Consider the following 16,837-nt stretch of genomic DNA (forward strand, 5'->3'; position numbering starts at 1 on the left):
GTGCCACAAATTTCGACGCTTACTCAACATGGTGCAGCCCATGGACTTCACATGCGTTGAGACGCAAATAGGGAACGGCGACGCGTCCGATTGTGAGATTCTTGAGCTCGACGCGAGCAGCGGACTGTACAAGATCCAAGTGCCGAAGGTGTGACGAGAGTGACATGTCGGAGTTGGAAATAGACACGATTAGTCAGCGTTCATGGACTTGGGAATTTGTTCCTACTCAGCCATGTTGGACGTCAACATGGACTCGCGCAAGCGCCATCTCACCGACAATGATGAAGGTCCCGGCGTCGTCAAGAAGCGTATTGTTGAGGGTCCGAACGGCGCGCCACACGTTAATGGAAGTACGGTGGACTACGACCCAGACGACCGGCAGGAGAAGCAAGAGAACGATCTTGAAGTGCGTATACGGTACATAGCAGCCCGTCCGGGGTCTAATGAGTCTACCAGACTTTCAGGAAGGAGGCCTTGTACCGACGAATGAAGCATTACTCCCGTGAATACGAACGCGCGCAGCAACGTATCGCGAACTTGGAGAGAGGGCGGTCTCGGACAGAGGCCGGCATGGCGGCAATCTCTGCCTGTTGGTCACAGGTGCGTCTCCCTCGCCCTCCCTTGTACTTCTCTCACGACTCAGCCTACAGCTCGTAGACGCTCTCACTTCAGTCTACGGTGACGTGACCCAAGTGGGTGATCGGCAAGCAGGTGTGTGGCCTTACTATGCCCCCGGTTCACTGGTTGACGTACGGCCAGATATTATCGAACTCGTTGAACACTTCCTCGAAGATGAAGACGTTCCCGAATCTTTCAACGAGGCGCTGCACGACAAACTTGCCACAACACGCTCGCTACTGACCAAGATTGCCCAAGCAAGCGACCGGATGACTGGGTCTTCGCAGCAGCGCACATTGGAGCAGGTCCAAAAGCTCCAGACCGAGGTGCGAGACGCAACTTCTTACGAAACGTACACCCTCTCACCATATCACTAGTGTGCCGTCCTTCGGTCGCGCGAGATAACTTTGCGTTCTGAGCTCAAGGATGCGTTGGCACAACGAGACATCTACCATGAAGATCTTCTACGTTCCGAAGCCCGTCTGGAGCGCCAACGCAACGACGCTGGCCCTCCCGCCATACCGCGCGCGCCTATCCCCTCCCCCGTTGTCAAGGATGAAGGGACGGACCACCTGAAGCCAGAACCGTCTCCAGCTGCAGTGAGTGGTTCGGTTAACTGGTGGGAGTCTCAACTCATGATAATATTTCTTCTCTGACGCAACGTTAGTCCGATGCCAAAGCGGCTACGCCAACGCCCCCGACGCCAGTTAGCGAGGATCAACTGAGCGTCGACACGGCCCAACGGCTGCTCGATAGTCGTGACCAGGAAATTGCCGATCTCAAGCACGCGCTCGCGCAGGAGCGCCTTGCCCTCTCCCAGGAGAAATTCCGTGTGCGTGATGTCATTCAACTTGCTAGCCCAAGCCTGATGCCAGTGCAGAATAAAGTCATCTCTATAACAGATCTTCGCGCCAATGCGTACTTTACGAATTTAACGCATCAGGTCGAACGCCTGCAAGTAGAACTCGGCCAGGCGCGCGACGATGCAGTTTCGCATACCCAGCAACTGGAAGAGCGATATGTCCAAGAGCAAAAGTTAATTCAAGACAATCACGTAAGAATATTGTTGTCTTCCGCACGATCTGCACCTCTGAAGCGCTCTCTTTCTATAGGCTCTTGAACAACATGCTGTGAATGAGCTGAAAGGTCAGCTTGGCAAGAGGGACGCAGAATGTATACGCCTGCGCGAGAGACGAGATCAGTTAGAAGCGGAGCTCAATGAGCGTAGACAGAAGGATGGCTTGAAGCTGAGCGCCTTCACTCAGGTCAAGAATCTCAATAAGACCTTGAAGGTGCGCACTATTGTAGGATGACACCTGCATATTCTAATTTCGTGCTAGGAACGCGTCGAGACGCTGCAATCGGAGGTCCGCCGATGCAGGAGCCATGTTGCCGCACGCGCGGGCGATGCAGAGCTGATGAAGTTCTTCTTTGCGGACGACGCGGACTATGTCAAGACCCTGCGGCAAGAATTGAGGTAACTTTGATCCGTTTCGCGTTAGTATCGACACTGAACCACATCCTAGCGACGCGAGACAGCGCATTGCTGCCCTTGAAGAGTCTTGCTCAGATGACCAACGTTCCGAGGCCGATGTTCGTGCTCAACTTGCTGCTGCGCACGCCGAGCTAGCTGCATATCGGTCCGTCTATGGCGAATCTGCTTCGTCTCCGGAACTCGACAAGCTCGCGTCGGAATTACGGCGGAAGGAAGAGGAACTCAAGCGCTTGAAGCTGGAGAATGAGCAACACGTCCAGTCGATGAATATGCTGTATGAGGAGCAGGATAAGCTCGCGACCGCCTGGGACGCTCTTGAAGCGCAAGTCAATGACAAGGTGTTCGAGCTCGTCGGGGTCGAGGAGAAGCTGGTTAAAGCGAGGGAAGATGTACGTTGACCTTGTCTCACTCCTTCTTGAACCGGCTGACACGTATATAGAAAGCGAAGGCAGATAACAAGTACTTCGCCGTCTCGCGCGACAAGTCTGCTCTGGACGAGGAGAAGAGGGCCTTGCAGCGCAAGATCGACAAGGCTGAAGTGTTGATCTCGAAGTTGACACAGGATAAGGCTCTGCAATCCGAGGCCAACGTACGTCCGCCTGCTTTTTATCGCGCTCAAATACCTAAAATTCTAAATTCTCTTCGCAGAACTCTGCGCATCACCAGATCAGCCTGTTTCGAAAGCAGCTCGAGGCCGATGGTCGCAAGCTCGACGAACTGACAAAGAGCATCGGCAAACTCGAGGCGGATCTAGCCGTCGAGAGGAGCAAGGTTGTACATACCGAAGACTCCTGGCGGCAAAGAGAATCAGCGCTGGTCGACGCGCAGACCAAGGCTGCCAAACAGGCTGTGTCCTTGGCCAAGGCAGAGGATAAGGTCAAAGCGAAGGAGAAGGCGCTGGAGGAGAGCGTAAAGGCGCGGGAGAAGAAGGTTCAGAACAACGGAAACGAACTCCCCGCCGAGCTGGACATGGTACGTGATCGTCGCCGTGAATTAGTTGCCTGGCTAACATCCTGTACAGCAAATGAAGATGCTGAAGTGCTCGACGTGCAAACTCAACTTTAGATCAGTCATCCTGACGAAGTGCATGCATAGTGCGTACCTTCCTGCGTTCAGTCCTTCGCCGACTAACGCGGTGTTAGCATTCTGCAAGGACTGCATAGACGCGAGGTTGACGACACGGCAGCGCCGGTGTCCATCCTGTGACCTTACGTTCACCAGCAGTGAAGTGCACAAGTTCTACTTGCAGTAACCTCGCCTTCGCATCATTCCCGAACTACTCTTCTCCTCGCTATGACGACTCGTCTCGCAGCACAGTCGCCGTTCTTCGGACTGAGAAAGACACGGACGCCTCGGCCCACGGCGACGTTGTGATGGTGTCGTCGTCCTTCCGCTCGCTGCCCTCGCGCTAATCTTATTGCTTATGCCATGTTATACCCTTGGCTGTATCATAGACTTACCGTATGCACATGGAATGATTTAGTATGCAGTGTCTGTGCCCTTGTCAGGAAAGGATCGATCAAGTCAATAACAGGGGTGCCAACGAATGGCGCCCTTGCTCTTTGGTGCGTGCGCTTTCATCTCTGACGTCCGACGAACGCCCCACTCTATTTAGGGATGCTGCAGCTGCAGCAAGACCTCGACGGGCTCGCTAGTGCATTACCGTCATTCGCGAAGGTCATGTCCGACTGTCGTCGCAAAGCCCACGTAAGCTTACTACTCGCGCAGTCGGTATGAAACTAACTCATCTCGTGAAGCGCAGCCGCCGTTAGTCGCGCGCAAGTTATTGCACAAGCTCTACGGTCCATCGACGCTGCTCACGACCTGCAAGATCGACGTGAATATCGACAAGGCAGTCACACCTTTTTGCGCTCTGAAAGAAGAGGGCCTATACTTTGCACCCCTCGCTTTGTCAACGACTGACTCAGACGGAGATGAGAAGGTGCAGAGGTCTACTCATTGCGTATAACGTCGGCCGGCTAATATCGCCCTGCGATTAGATAAGATTCCTTGGCCCTTTATCAGATAAAATGGAGGCTCAGCGCGTGGCCTTCGTTCCCGTCGACGCCCCGCATGCTGCAGTACAGGAATATCGTGGTCCTCGGTGCGGCATATGGTGGTGCGTCGCGCCCATTCATCTATCGAGTCTACGCTGAAGTGCAACAGGTCAGAGTGCTGCGAAGGTTTTGGCGGAAGGAGTCACAAAGCTGCCCGGAAACTGGAGAGTGGTGGCCATTGATAGAAATTCGTGTGCATGACTTCGTTTCGCCTACTGAATGGCGCTCATTATAAACAGGCATCTGAATCATGTCTACGCCTTTCCACGTTTCGCGGTCGTGGGCGGACGTGAACATCAAGCGTGTGCGTCGTGCTCTCTCACCCATAACGCTGCCCTCATATCTCTTGCAGTTATTCGCTACGATGGCATGGTACCAGCTGAAAAACCAAATCGCCTCCTGAACCTCACGGCCCAGGCCCAGTCGCTTTCCCCACACGCCGTCACCCTCGATCGCGCCTTCCCCGAGCATGGAATTCCTACTCCGAAGCTCGACTTCGAATATGCGATATACGCCCTGGGCTCTACGCTTCCTGCTCCCGTCAATCTCTGGGGACCTCGGCTGGATGCGAAGATGCGCGCAGACGCTGAAGCGGTGGAGGTGCTGCAAGTTGGCTCCAAAGCCAGTGGAATCGCGTGGCTCAAGGCTGCACAGCGAGTGATCAGGGACGCACGCTCGGTGCTAGTCGTAGGTGGAGGCGCGCTCGGCGTTCAATTCGCTACAGACATCGCAGATGTGCATCCGGAGAAGCGCGTAACGTTACTGCACTCTCGCCCGCAGCTATTACCCCGTTTCAGCCAGGAGATGCACAACGAGAGTGAGTGCGATGCAATCTGACTAGCGTTCGTTGGCCCATACTAATACTTAGTGCAGTCCTTCGGCAAATGAACCGCTTGAACATCAACGTCGTGCTCGGTGAACGGCTAGATGTACGATCTGTGGCTGAAAAGCAATCGTCAGAGTCAGGCGAGCGGGTCGTACGAACAGTGTCCGGTCGAGAGCTTGCTGCAGATCTTGTTGTACGTTCATTTTTTGGATTTCTTTTCGTCCCGAACGTCTAACAATATTCAAGCTCATGTGCACTGGTCAAAAGCCCAACACGGAGACCCTGAGGGCACTCGAACCTGCATTGCTCAACGACGAGGGACGTGTGAGGGTGACCCGCACCCTGCAGCTTGATTCGCCTGCCTTCGCGCACATGTTTGCTGTCGGGGACTGCGCAGACGCGTTCGGCGCTCTCTGCGCGGGCCACAACGCGGCTTTTCAGGTGTGGTATTGCACGCTCTTCACGGCGCTCGTACTGATCCATATCCAGGGTGTACATGCTGCGCAGAACCTCCTGCGGCTGATCGCCTCGCGAGAGCGGCCTGAAGCCAAGCACGAGCCACTCGAGCCTTATGAGCCGCACCCTCCAGGGATCAAGGTCACCCTTGGTCTGGTGTGTCTTTTCTGCTCGTCACTCATCGTTTTTGGCTGAAGAGTACTCAGAACAAGGGGGTTGCACAGCTGGGGAACGACCCTATCGTGATCAACGACAAGGGAGAGGTGGACCTTCAGTGCGCGGCTATGTGGAGGCTGTTCGGACACGAGAACGTGCAGTCGGACGAAGACATGCGAGTATAGGGACATTCTTAGGTTTTAGAGGTACGACGTACGTATCCGGTGGGTTTCTTAAATGGAAAATGCCTGTCTGCTGTCACGCGGGAGCGGAAAGGGATCAGAGGTTGACTACCTTGTTGCATCTCATCGCTCGTGTTCAAGCACTGATTGAGGGCTGCCGCTCCGAGCCTTTATAACAATGGCTCGGCGAAAGGCTTGCCACGACGTCGCCTCACTTTGCTCGCTCCAACCGTCATGTAGCACGTAAGCATGTGCTGTTCTTGCCACGTGAGTCTACAAAGACGTCCAATAAACATGTGTAGCTCATTGCCTTTAGCAGCAAAGTGGGATACTTATATCTCAATGCAGCGTTCGGATGGCGCAAGCTTGCGGCTCCAAGCACCGAGCGCGGGGACCCGCGAGGTGGGTCCAGCTGCGACGTTTGCTCCGTGTCTAGCCGCAGATTGTGGCATACAATGTACATTAATAGCGACTCTTTGAAGGTTGCCAGCCTACCGACAACTCCGCCAGCGCAGGCCAGGCGACTGAGGAGGTACAGCAGCTCTCCGGTATCGCCGCCGGATTAGATAAGATGTCTCACCTCCGTTATCAGATAAAACGGGCGCTTAGCGCTGGTGCAGCCTCATCGACACCCGCCTAAGGAGATGGAGCAGTACAAGAACATTGTGGTGCTTGGGGCGGCGTATGGAGGTTGTTCTTACTGCCTTTCTTCTCATAGAATATTTCTGAAATTTTTGGCAGGACAATGCGCGGCTATGGACCTGGCAGAAGGTCTGCAGAACCTCCCTGGCAATTGGAGGGTTATTGCCATTGACAGGAATACGTGGGTCATTTCTCAAAACTGTAATGCATCTCTGTGCATCTCAACACCTCATAGACACGTCAACCATGTCTATGCATTCCCGCGTTTTGCAGTCGTCGAAGGACAGGAGCACCAATCATGTAGGTTTGGTCCATCTTTCATAATAGAATGCTCACTCGGGACACTCTAGTCATCCCATACATCGGTGGCACGCCGCTCGACAAGTCTCAGCGCCTATTGAACTTGAGGGCGCAAATCATGTCCTTGTCTACTCACTCAGTCACGCTGGATCGCACCTTTCCCGAGCTCGGCATGAATACGCCAAAGCTCAACTTCGAGTACGCCATCTACGCTCTTGGAGCCACCCTCCCCGCCCCAGCCAACCTCTGGGGCCCGCGCCTCGACGCCGAGATCCGCGACGACTCGCTAAACGTAGCACAGACCCTGGAACTCGGCTCGAAAGCCAACGGGATCGCCTGGCTTAGGGCGGCGCAACAGGTAATCCGCAAGGCGCGCTCGGTTCTGGTCGTTGGCGGCGGGGCGCTGGGGATTCAGTTTGCTACCGATATCGCGGACGTGTATCCGGACAAGGGGGTAACGCTGCTGCACTCGCGAGCGCAGTTGCTGCCGCGGTTCATGCCGGAGATGCACGATGAGAGTGAGTGTTGTATGACCTCTCAAAGGGACAGCCTTGCTGACGTGCCTTTGCTCCAGTTTTGCGGCAGATGGAGCGCCTGAAGGTCAACGTCATCCTGGGCGAGCGTATTGATATGCAGACCATTGAGGACAAGATGCTCAATGAGGCAGGCGAGCGCATCGCTCGCACGATGTCCGGCCGTAAGCTGGCGGCGGACCTCATTGTATGTTACCTGTAATTGCTTTACTTGCTCGCATTCTCAGCACACCTTCCTAGCTGATCTGCACCGGGCAGAAGCCCAACACTGGTGTCCTTAACTCTCTGGACCCTACCCTCCTCGCCGAAGACGGGCGAGCGCGCGTGAAGCGCACGCTGCAGCTCGACAGTGCAGACTACCCGCATATCTTCGCCGTTGGCGACTCTGCGGACGCATTTGGTGCGATTTCCTCTGGCCGCAACGCAGACTTTCAGGTGCGTTTGCGTATCCATTGATCGGTGACGGGCGCAGTTTCCATTTTCCTGACGCTCAGATAGGGCTGCCTCGCTGCCCGTAATATCCTACGCATGATTGCGCAAAAGGAAGACCCCACCTCCGCCCCAGAGCCGCTGGAGGCATATACGCCGAGCCCTCCGGGGATCAAGGTCTCTCTCGGGCTGGTACGTATTTACACCTCGATGACCTTTGGATGGTTCCTCACAACCACTAGCATCGGGCCGTAATCCAGTCTCAGGGCAAGGTGACTGCGGTCGACGTTGATGACAAGGACGACCGTCGGTGTGCTGGGATGTGGAGACTTTTCGGGCATGGGAGGGATCTATCAGACGAGTATATGCGCGCGTGAGAGCGTAGGTATTGGGGTGACAGGCTGTAAATAACATGGGACTGAGGGCGTTTGGGTGCGGCCTCGGAGCTACAGCGGACGATGACCATGTCGGAGCAGGCCTACTTGAAAGACTTGGGAGGCGAGTTACGAGGAGTAGATGTGAGCTATTATGCGGTTGAAGCCCCTTGGAACATGTCCTTTGCGCAGTACAACATCAGCAAAAACAGCACAGGGAAAGTTTGGAGACGTACAGTCAGACCAGGTGGGTCCATGCCGATGACCGCGCTAAGCTTGTTGCCGTTCTTGTATGCGACGAAATGGGGCAACTGTACGGTCATCAATCTCATCTGCAGCTGTATTATTGCTCACTGGTACACGCACCGCACGAGCGCCGATCTCGTCCGCAATTTCATGCTGCTTAACGGTGTCGACCTTGTACGTATCGATGACGGGAAAAGTGTTGCCCAGCAGCTCGAAAACGGAGAACATCATCTGGCTGGGGCCACTCCAAGGTGCCCAGCACTCGATTATGACAACTCTGTCAGTGTTGATCTGCGATGTGCGTGAAAGCGTTAGGATTATTTGACCACTCGGAATGGCGGGCTCTCACAATTTTCTTGAACTCATCGAGCGACTGAATGTCCTGGACCATGGTGGACGAGATTTGTGATGAGATAGCTATGCGTTGGTTGAGTCGAGTAAGGTCTGCCTTTATATACCCATTGAGGCGGCTGGCGGAGCAAAGCACGTTGTTAGCAAGGTTCTGTGGCGTCCCCACTCAGTAGCACTGTATGACACCTAATCTGTGCGAAGGCTGGCTGACTTTACGGATAGTCATTCGCGAGTCGAGCTATCGGGCTCCATCGTTACGCCACCCGCTGCTCTAGCACAATATATCATCTTGCAAGTGCCCTACAGAGCTTCATAGCCGAGCTGTCAGTCTGCGCGGCTTACGACAGCTCAAGTTGAACTTGGAGCTCAGAGGCACGTGGCCGCGGAAAAGTCAGTCACCTGATCGGCATTTTGAGTCGCGAGCGCACAAGTCGACGTCCGCGACTTCGGCCTCCTTCAATGAACGTCGCGCGGCTCCTACGCCCTCGCCTGGCGCGGTGCTACGCCACTACTGCTGCTCCTCTACATTCATCAACTGCCAGGAACTCCGGACCACCACCTGACGTACGGCAGCACGGCGGCACTTACGCCGGCGATGGTCCCAGGTCGGAAGGGTTCGGTCGTCCGGGAGGCCTGCGCGGGGGCGGACTGAACGGCCCTCGTGGGGGTCCTCGCGGTGGTGGCTTCGGCGGCCCCAATCTTCGCACAGGCGCTACGCCTCGTTTTGGACAGGACGGGAACGATTCCCTAGCAGGGGGCCGAGGCGGCAAGGGCAGACCCAAGCGCAGGCGGAGAGGACAGGACGAAGACGACTCTGCGAAGAGCCTCGAGCAGCGCGGCGAGGAAGAGGACCTCGAAAAACGCTCCCCAGACTCCCTCGCCTTCTACACCCGCAGCCCTGTCTATTACGACCAGCTCTCGCAGATCGAGACCGCGGTGGCGACCGCGCGATCGGCTCTGCGCCGCCTCGAGCTGCTGCCGATGCCCGAGTTCGCGCGCAAGAGCCTGCCGGCAAGCACGATAGTCTGGAAGACCATGGAGGAGATGTCGGGCCAGTTCGAGACGCGCCTGCGCTCCACGCGCTACCGCCGCGTCGTGCGCGCGCTCGACGAGCTCGAGCTGTACTCGCGCGTTGCGAACACCGCAGGGTGCACGCGCCTAGCGATGGGGATTGACATGGTGCTCGGCATGTTCCAGAGCGGCAAGTCAGAGCTCCGTGCGGAGGCGCGGCGCAAGCGGGAGGTGACGCTCGATGCACTCGGCCGGTCGTACACGGTTGGTCGCCGCAAGACGTCGTCCGCGCGGGTATGGATGATCCCGACGGTGCACAAGCAGAGCGAGGATGCGGTTGAGGAGGCTCAGACCGAGGCGCCGCCTGTCACGACCAGCACGATCCTCGTCAACAACTTGCCGCTCTCCGAGTTCTTCCCCCTCCCTGTCGATCGTGAGCGCATTACGAGGCCTCTCAAGGTCGCGGGTGTTCTGGGCGCATACAACATCTTCACGCTTGTCCGCGGCGGTGGAACGACAGGCCAGAGCGACGCTATCGCGCATGGTATCGCGAAGGGTCTTGTAGTGCACGAACCCCAGCTCGACCAAATCCTCAGAAAAGGTGCGCTTGTAGCATTGCTGCTTCGATACATCTTTCTCAAACCACTCCAGCACAACTGCTCCGTCGCGACCCGCGTATGGTGGAGCGCAAGAAGCCTGGTCGCGCGAAGGCTCGCAAGGGTGTGAGTGAACCGCGTTTCTCATTACTATGCCAAGAGCTAACGTCTTTCACAGTACACCTGGGTCAAGCGTTGAACTATGTACGAGTGGTCTACCATACTTTACCTTACATCTTGCTGTTATGCTTGCATATACATACTCACTGCATCCTCCCTCCCCTCGCCTATGTTGTTAAGAGACTTCTAAGTGGTATTGAGGAATACAACCTGAGGAAGTATCCCAGTCCAAGCTTGTCGCTCACTATCGCCGCGCCACCGTGGCGGAGCAACGGACCGGAGACCCGTCCCACCACGTCTGAAGTCGACAACTGCGCTCTCGCCGTCATGGCATCCACTGAACATAACTTCTCCGGCGCGCTCGCAACATGGAGAGGTCCGTCATACATCAGAGGGGAATGCAACGTCGCAACTGATGAAATGAATGGCATGAACAGACGTGAACCTGAGCGAGCTCCAGAAGCAGCTCGACGCGCAGGGCATCGAGATCGTTGACAACCAGAAGGAGAGCGTGGTGGGGAGGAAAGCGCTAGCAGATAAGACGAAGGGTGCGTGGCGGTGGCGCTCAGGGGAGTGGGCTGTGGCAGAAGCTAATGCGCCGCTGGGCAGAATTCAAGCGAATACCTGATGCGGAGAAGCTGGCGGCGTACAAGGGCTTGTTGAAGGGTGCGTGGACCGCGCCTTGCGATACATGCCAATGACTGACTTAGACGACCCATAGCGTACCAAACGGAGATCGACAACCTCACCAAGCGCTCGAAGACGGCAGAGAATGCCTTCCTGAATGTCTACAAGGTCCTTGCCGAGGCCCCAGACCCGTATCCCCTCCTCGAAGCCGCGGTCGTACGTGCAGTCATCCTGCCGTCTCCTCCATTTCGTCCCCCTTCTCACAAGATGTACTCTATGTGTAGGACCAGACTGTTAAGGTCGCGGAAACGCGCGAGTTCGAGGCGCAGATCGCGCGGCTGAGAGAGGAGAACGCGGAGTTGCGCAAGCGCGTGAACGAGGTCTCAGCGCTGGAGGCGGCGAAGAAGAAGGCGGAGGGTAGGATAGAAACGCTGGAGGCTAAGGTGTGTGACTTGCGATAGTTCATAGGCAGACCTTGCTCACGCGCCGCTCTAGATGGAAGACATGATCCAGGACAAGGTCGCGCAGAAGGAGAATGAGCTACATGCGACGTACGATGAGCGGCTACGGAACTATGAGGAGCGGTGCGGCTGCTACATGTATACACTCCTTCAGCTGACTTACTCCATCGCAGGGAGCAGGACCTCCAGAAGCAGGTGTCGCTAGCGAAGAACCAGCTACGGGACCTAAGAGCGTCGAACGAGAACAACCAGGCCAAGCTCCTCGATCACAGCCAGAGGCAAGGTACGTTGCGCGGTACAGGTCCCTCACTCAGCTGACACTTCATTAGATCAAGAAGTTGTCGCGAAACTCGCAGAAATGGACATGATTGTCGCGGACCTGGAGCGCGCGAACAGCCGCGTCGCAACCGTCGAGAGACGGAATGAGATACTGCGAGCTGACATTGAAGCACTGCGTAGCGGCGCGGACTCGTCTGATAGGTGAGTTTTAAAGCAGCTAGGTTCACCTTCGAGTCTGATTAGGTTCCCACAGAGTCAAACAGCTCCAGAGCCAGATCTCCGACTTGGAATCCGAGGTCGAGCGTCTTACTCGCTCCCTGGACTCGTACAAAACAAAGCTTGAGGCGGCGGAGACGCAGCTAAGGAAGAAGGACGAGGAGTATACGAAAGAGCTAGCAAGGCGGGTGAGTGATACCTTCATAGATCATTATATATCTGTCTAACACCTCCCAGACAGCAGAAATCGACCAGATCAGACATAAGCTCAAGCAATACGCAGACTACGACGAAATCAAGCGCGAGCTCGAGATCATGAAGGTGAGTACCCCGCTCGTTTTGTCAGAGCTCGTTCACCTATCCGTTTCCCACGCAGTACGTCGAGTTTGCTGGTATGGAAGAGGAGGACGAAGCAGAGGAAGGTGGCGCACAGGTCAATGGCGATGATTCGCATCTCAGCCTGCCGAACCCCAATGCGGACAAGGCGAACGCGCGCCACGGGAAGAGCCTGGAAGTACTGCTAGCTACGAAGAATAAGCGCATACTAGACGAGCTCGCGAAGTTCAGGGTACGCTATGTTCTCACTCCCAACCGTCTCCTAGCTCATCACGATCCCGCTCCTAGATAACCCACGCCGAACTCGAGACCACGCTCAACAGTGTGCAGGCGCGCCTAGAGGGCACGTCGCAAGAGCTTGAAAAACAGCGTGCGCTGAACGAGAAGCTCGAGGACGATCTTCTTGCCTTGAATCAGGGCGGCGGGGAGCGCAGTGGCCGCGACACGCCCGCCGAGGGTGCCGACGCGCTCGCAGGGCTGGATATAGGGGGAAAGAAGGCGGCGGCGGACTCGCCCGCGCGGGGCACACCCATACCCTTCGCGCAGTCCTCGGCGGACACATCCATCTTGCCCATTGTCACCAGCCAGCGCGACCGCTTCCGCCAACGGAATGCGGAACTGGAGGAGGTGCGTACAACGTGTATATGGGAATGCAACTCAGAGTTGACGATTGTCTGCGCACTATAGGAACTTCGCCGGCAGTTCCAAATCATCACGGATCTGCGCGCGGAGATCAAGACGCTGCAAGCTGACAACCTCAAGCTGTACGAGAAGGTACGGTATATGCAGAGCTATCGGGAGGACACGGCGACGAGCCAATTGAACCCGCTGCCGGGGTCGGGGAGCGCGTCTGCAGGCGGTGGTGACGATATGGGCAAGTGGCGGGCTCGGTATGAAAGCTCGATAAATCCTTTTGAGGCGTTCCGCGGGCGGGTGAGTGGCGCTCGAGACTTGACGATGCATGTCACAACTAACGGTCCCGGCTGTGCAGGAGGCCTCTCGCGCGGTACAGAACCTGAACCCCATCGAGCGGGGCGTGCTCATTGTCACGCGAGCCGTGTTAGCCAACAGGAGAACGCGGACTTTCTTTATATGCTATGCGCTCGCGCTGCATGTCCTCGTCATGTTTACGACGTATGAGTGCGCGACGGGGGAGCAGACGCAGCGGCTGTAGGGGACAGGACTACACGCGCGTTATACTTATATCGGCTGTTCTCTTTCACTCGCTTTGGACAATTGCAGTATCTATGGTTGCTGTATGGGAGGGCCGCACGTCTGACTATGTTTGACTACCACAGGCTTCGGAAGTCTAGACAAGCCTCCGCAATCTGCCAGGACAGAAGTGAGGCAGTTATGGTTCAACGTGCATACAAATGCTAGTACAAGCCAGGGATAATCTTGTAAGGCACGCGCTTCTCGTACTCCGTCCACTGCTGGCCGTACCCTGAGGTAGATGTGAGCATGTCGCCCATCGAATTGGTACACTGCAACTTACGATCCGCCATATACTCCGTCAGACCCGGAATCGACCTCGAGAACTGGTTGACCTGGAACAGCAGCGATACAATCGCCGCAGGGACCGATCCAGTCGCGAGCGTGGCGCCGGTACGCCAGAGCGTGTAGCCGAGATAGTTGGGGTGGCGGCTGCAGATGCGTGAGCGGGAGATGAGGGTGCAGAGTCCCACGACCACTTACACGACGCCAAAGAGGCCCGTGCCATCGACCTTGCCCTTGTTCCGCGGGTCGCTCTTGAATTTCTTGCGCGACTCTTCAGAGAGCATTTCAATGGCGATTCCGGAGAGGAAGAGACCGAGGCCAGTCCACCTGAGAGAGAGATCGGTAAGAAATTGAGATAAGGGGCAAAGATTAAACTACGCACTGCTGCCACCCAAGCGAAGTCGCCCACCCAACGATCGAGTCCGCGCTCGTCGCGTTCGCCGCCGCCTGCACGAGGTTCGATGCCCCGTACGCCGCCACAAAGGTGTTCGCCGCGTTCAGCAGCCCGTTGTATATCGATACAAACGCGGCGCCCGCCGGGCCAAAGTACATCGTGTTCGTCATCGTCACCCAGTACATATGACGCATCGAAGTGACCGTGTAGATGCCCAGCAGGAGCGTCGGGACGGGCCCAAGGCCACCGAAGCCGGGGCCGGTGGTGAGGGCTGCTTGCGCAACGGCGGGCTGCGAGATGAGGCCAACGCGGACGAGGAGGTTGACGGCGTGACCGTTCTTGAAGAGCAGATATTGGATTGGGATGTCCGCGGCACGGCCGACGAGGGTGAGGAGGATGCCGGCGAGCGAGCGTTCGTAGAAGCCGCGGATGATGGGAGGGCGCCATTCGCCTTCCTTGGGAGCGCGAGAGTTATCAGACATAGCTGCTGTCGTGGTGGGGAGCAGGAAGAGAGTGTCGAAAGTGGGAAGGGGTAAAGGATAATGGACTGCTCATGTCAACCGCGGCATGGGCTTATGTACCGCACTGAGATCGACAGGGGGGTCATCGGCATAAGCGACGCGCCAGCCTAGCTGACAGATCGGCATCGTGGTGCTTCTCCTGAAGATTGAAGCTTTCCGCCCCTCCACACCACGCGTCCTCCTCTTCTGCGTCCACACGGAGCGACGGAGCGGGTTACAAAGCCTTACCGTCCGGCTCGCTGATGGGTTCACTGTTTCGAAGAGCAGTAGTAGGAGAGCCTGATCCACCTACATGGCACCAGAAGAGTAACAGAAGACGTAGAGCTCAGGTTGTAGCCCTTCAGAGCCAGATGGTGGCCGAAAACATGTCCAAAACGCGTCGTGTCACGGTTCATCGTAACGCGTTGACCCACTTGCTCCGCGCACGTGGAAATCACAAACTTGAAGGACGTTGGTCACTCAAGTCGAATTTACCCGCATTCTCCCTCTCGACGCCTACACTCTCGCCTCCTCGAGCTGACGAGGGCGGTTAAAGCTGGCAAACACTCCATGAGGATGTGGTCGCGGCAGGTCGACGCGTAGGCTGCTCTGTAAGCTTTGCGGTTTTCATTTACCCATGGCAGCGACAGAGGGTATAGTATATACATCCGCGCTGCGAAGCAGGAGTATAAAGGATGTGAAGGGACAGGAGCGATATTGTCTTCCATCTGCTTTCACCCACTTCGTCTTCGCCTCCACCTCCTGCACATATCCTCGTCATGGCCAAGCAGATCATCACTGTTCTGGGCGCTACTGGCAAGCAGGGCGGCTCTGTCATCAATAGCATCCTCGCAGACTCTGCCGCGTCATCCAAGTTCGCTCTGCGTGCGGTGACGCGCGATGTGAATAAGGATAGTGCTAAGGCGCTCGCAGCGCAGGGCGCTGAGGTTGTCGCTGTGAGTTGATTCAAACCTCTGATGTATGAAGACCCGAGGGCTGACTTGCACCTATAGGCTGATATGGACGACAAGGAATCTCTGCGCAAAGCCATCAAGGGCGCGCACGGCGTCTTTGCGGTCACCAACTTCTGGGACAGCATGAGCGCCGACAAGGAGATTGCCCAGGGTAAGAACATCGCCGACATCTGCAAGGTTCGCATCTTGCCACATTGTATCCACGCTGTGCCTTATGTGCCACCAGGAAGAGAACGTCCAGCACCTAGTCTGGAGCAGTCTGCTCAATGTCACCAAGCGTACGCATCTGTCCTATCTTAGCTTTCTTTCATTCACCATTCCTCAGTCACCAAGGGCGTCCTGTCCGAAGTTCACCACTTCGATAGCAAGGCCAAGGTCGAGGACTACATCCGCGAGCTCGGTATCCCCGCCACCTTTTTCCTGCCCGGCTTCTACATGGCGAACATCCCCGGCATGAGCCTGCGCCCCTCGCCCGAGGGCAAGTGGACGCTCGGCATGCCGATGCCCGAGGACGCCCCGATCCCCCTCTTCGCCGCCGAGCGCGACACCGGCAAGTTCGTCAAGGCGATCTTCATGAAGCGCGAGCAGACGCTCGGCAAGCGCGTTTATGCGTCCTCTGGCTACACCACCCCGCTGCAGATCCTCGAGGCGTTCAAGAAGGTGTACCCGACATCGGGCAAGGACGCGACGTTCCAGCGGGTGCCGAATGAGGCGTTCAAGGGGATGCTGGGTCAAATGGGGATGCCGCCGGCCATTCAGGAGGAGACGCTGCAGAACATGCGCCTCGTGTATGAGTTCGGCTACTATGGAGGCGAGAAGCTCGACTGGAGCCAGTCGGTGAGTGATCCATTGCTGCATCTACACACTTGTCGTCTGACTTGCCCCTAGATCGTCGACGAGCCGCTCACGACGTTCGAGGAGTACATCAAGGGTAACCCTGCCCTTTCTGGAGCGCAGTGAGCGGGTCCTATGTAGGATACTGTATGATTTGATTAAATAGTAAGGCTTTAAGTTGTGAACGTTAAACCGCGCATATAGGAGTAGCATCACTTGCAAGATTGTTCGTTTGTCCAGTCTAATCCATTCCCGAGGCAGGTCTTCCGGCAGTCTAATTCAGCAATTCGGGGTTTCGGTCATATCTGTAGCATGGGCAGAACATTT

General features: G+C 56.4%; 7 protein-coding genes across 7 annotated transcripts; 5 read left to right on the plus strand and 2 right to left on the minus strand.

The window, feature by feature from the left end:
* The first annotated feature begins 37 nt into the window (after nucleotides 1-37).
* On the plus strand, nucleotides 38-3,661 carry SCHCODRAFT_02690636 (uncharacterized protein). Its single transcript, XM_050346827.1, has 14 exons — nucleotides 38-406; nucleotides 457-600; nucleotides 651-711; nucleotides 760-944; nucleotides 996-1,217; nucleotides 1,286-1,450; nucleotides 1,499-1,672; nucleotides 1,731-1,910; nucleotides 1,959-2,095; nucleotides 2,145-2,502; nucleotides 2,553-2,702; nucleotides 2,762-3,085; nucleotides 3,135-3,207; nucleotides 3,256-3,661. Exons 1-14 carry the CDS (start codon nucleotides 203-205, stop codon nucleotides 3,363-3,365), a joined length of 2,487 nt encoding a protein of 828 aa, XP_050199352.1. The 5' UTR covers nucleotides 38-202; the 3' UTR covers nucleotides 3,366-3,661.
* A 525-nt stretch (nucleotides 3,662-4,186) lies between these two features.
* On the plus strand, nucleotides 4,187-8,250 carry SCHCODRAFT_01356674 (FAD/NAD(P)-binding domain-containing protein; the record flags this gene model as incomplete). Its single annotated transcript, XM_003030378.2, has 9 exons — nucleotides 4,187-4,232; nucleotides 4,280-4,361; nucleotides 4,410-4,474; nucleotides 4,523-4,987; nucleotides 5,044-5,189; nucleotides 5,243-5,377; nucleotides 7,524-7,700; nucleotides 7,764-7,886; nucleotides 7,937-8,250. The coding sequence occupies 9 exons, from the start codon at nucleotides 4,187-4,189 to the stop codon at nucleotides 8,069-8,071; spliced, it is 1,374 nt and encodes a 457-aa protein (XP_003030424.1). The 3' UTR covers nucleotides 8,072-8,250.
* On the minus strand, nucleotides 8,221-8,705 carry SCHCODRAFT_02507210 (thioredoxin-like protein; the record flags this gene model as incomplete). The annotated part of the gene is made up of 4 exons (XM_003029963.2): nucleotides 8,221-8,250; nucleotides 8,305-8,379; nucleotides 8,435-8,605; nucleotides 8,664-8,705. The coding sequence occupies 4 exons, from the start codon at nucleotides 8,703-8,705 to the stop codon at nucleotides 8,221-8,223; spliced, it is 318 nt and encodes a 105-aa protein (XP_003030009.1).
* A 385-nt stretch (nucleotides 8,706-9,090) lies between these two features.
* On the plus strand, nucleotides 9,091-10,621 carry SCHCODRAFT_02632692 (ribosomal protein S5 domain 2-like protein). Its single transcript, XM_050345726.1, has 3 exons — nucleotides 9,091-10,277; nucleotides 10,328-10,398; nucleotides 10,451-10,621. The coding sequence occupies exons 1-3, from the start codon at nucleotides 9,125-9,127 to the stop codon at nucleotides 10,469-10,471; spliced, it is 1,245 nt and encodes a 414-aa protein (XP_050199353.1). The 5' UTR covers nucleotides 9,091-9,124; the 3' UTR covers nucleotides 10,472-10,621.
* A 30-nt stretch (nucleotides 10,622-10,651) lies between these two features.
* On the plus strand, nucleotides 10,652-11,996 carry SCHCODRAFT_02352021 (uncharacterized protein). The gene is made up of 8 exons (XM_003030376.2): nucleotides 10,652-10,768; nucleotides 10,830-10,940; nucleotides 11,002-11,058; nucleotides 11,114-11,235; nucleotides 11,304-11,462; nucleotides 11,515-11,603; nucleotides 11,654-11,763; nucleotides 11,810-11,996. Exons 1-8 carry the CDS (start codon nucleotides 10,720-10,722, stop codon nucleotides 11,962-11,964), a joined length of 852 nt encoding a protein of 283 aa, XP_003030422.2. The 5' UTR covers nucleotides 10,652-10,719; the 3' UTR covers nucleotides 11,965-11,996.
* A 1,691-nt stretch (nucleotides 11,997-13,687) lies between these two features.
* SCHCODRAFT_02750441 (uncharacterized protein) lies at nucleotides 13,688-14,896 on the minus strand (the record flags this gene model as incomplete). The annotated part of the gene is made up of 4 exons (XM_003029962.2): nucleotides 14,191-14,896; nucleotides 14,007-14,135; nucleotides 13,807-13,955; nucleotides 13,688-13,755 (listed from the first exon to the last, which is right to left on the minus strand). The coding sequence occupies exons 1-4, from the start codon at nucleotides 14,682-14,684 to the stop codon at nucleotides 13,688-13,690; spliced, it is 840 nt and encodes a 279-aa protein (XP_003030008.1). The 5' UTR covers nucleotides 14,685-14,896.
* A 316-nt stretch (nucleotides 14,897-15,212) lies between these two features.
* On the plus strand, nucleotides 15,213-16,748 carry SCHCODRAFT_02690641 (NmrA-domain-containing protein). Its single transcript, XM_003030375.2, has 5 exons — nucleotides 15,213-15,658; nucleotides 15,716-15,853; nucleotides 15,903-15,954; nucleotides 16,002-16,513; nucleotides 16,565-16,748. Exons 1-5 carry the CDS (start codon nucleotides 15,482-15,484, stop codon nucleotides 16,634-16,636), a joined length of 951 nt encoding a protein of 316 aa, XP_003030421.1. The 5' UTR covers nucleotides 15,213-15,481; the 3' UTR covers nucleotides 16,637-16,748.
* The last annotated feature ends 89 nt before the right edge of the window (nucleotides 16,749-16,837 follow it).

The sequence above is a fragment of the Schizophyllum commune genome (genome assembly GCF_000143185.2).
Source record: "Schizophyllum commune H4-8 unplaced genomic scaffold SCHCOscaffold_8, whole genome shotgun sequence".
In the NCBI taxonomy this organism is placed as follows: domain Eukaryota; kingdom Fungi; phylum Basidiomycota; class Agaricomycetes; order Agaricales; family Schizophyllaceae; genus Schizophyllum; species Schizophyllum commune.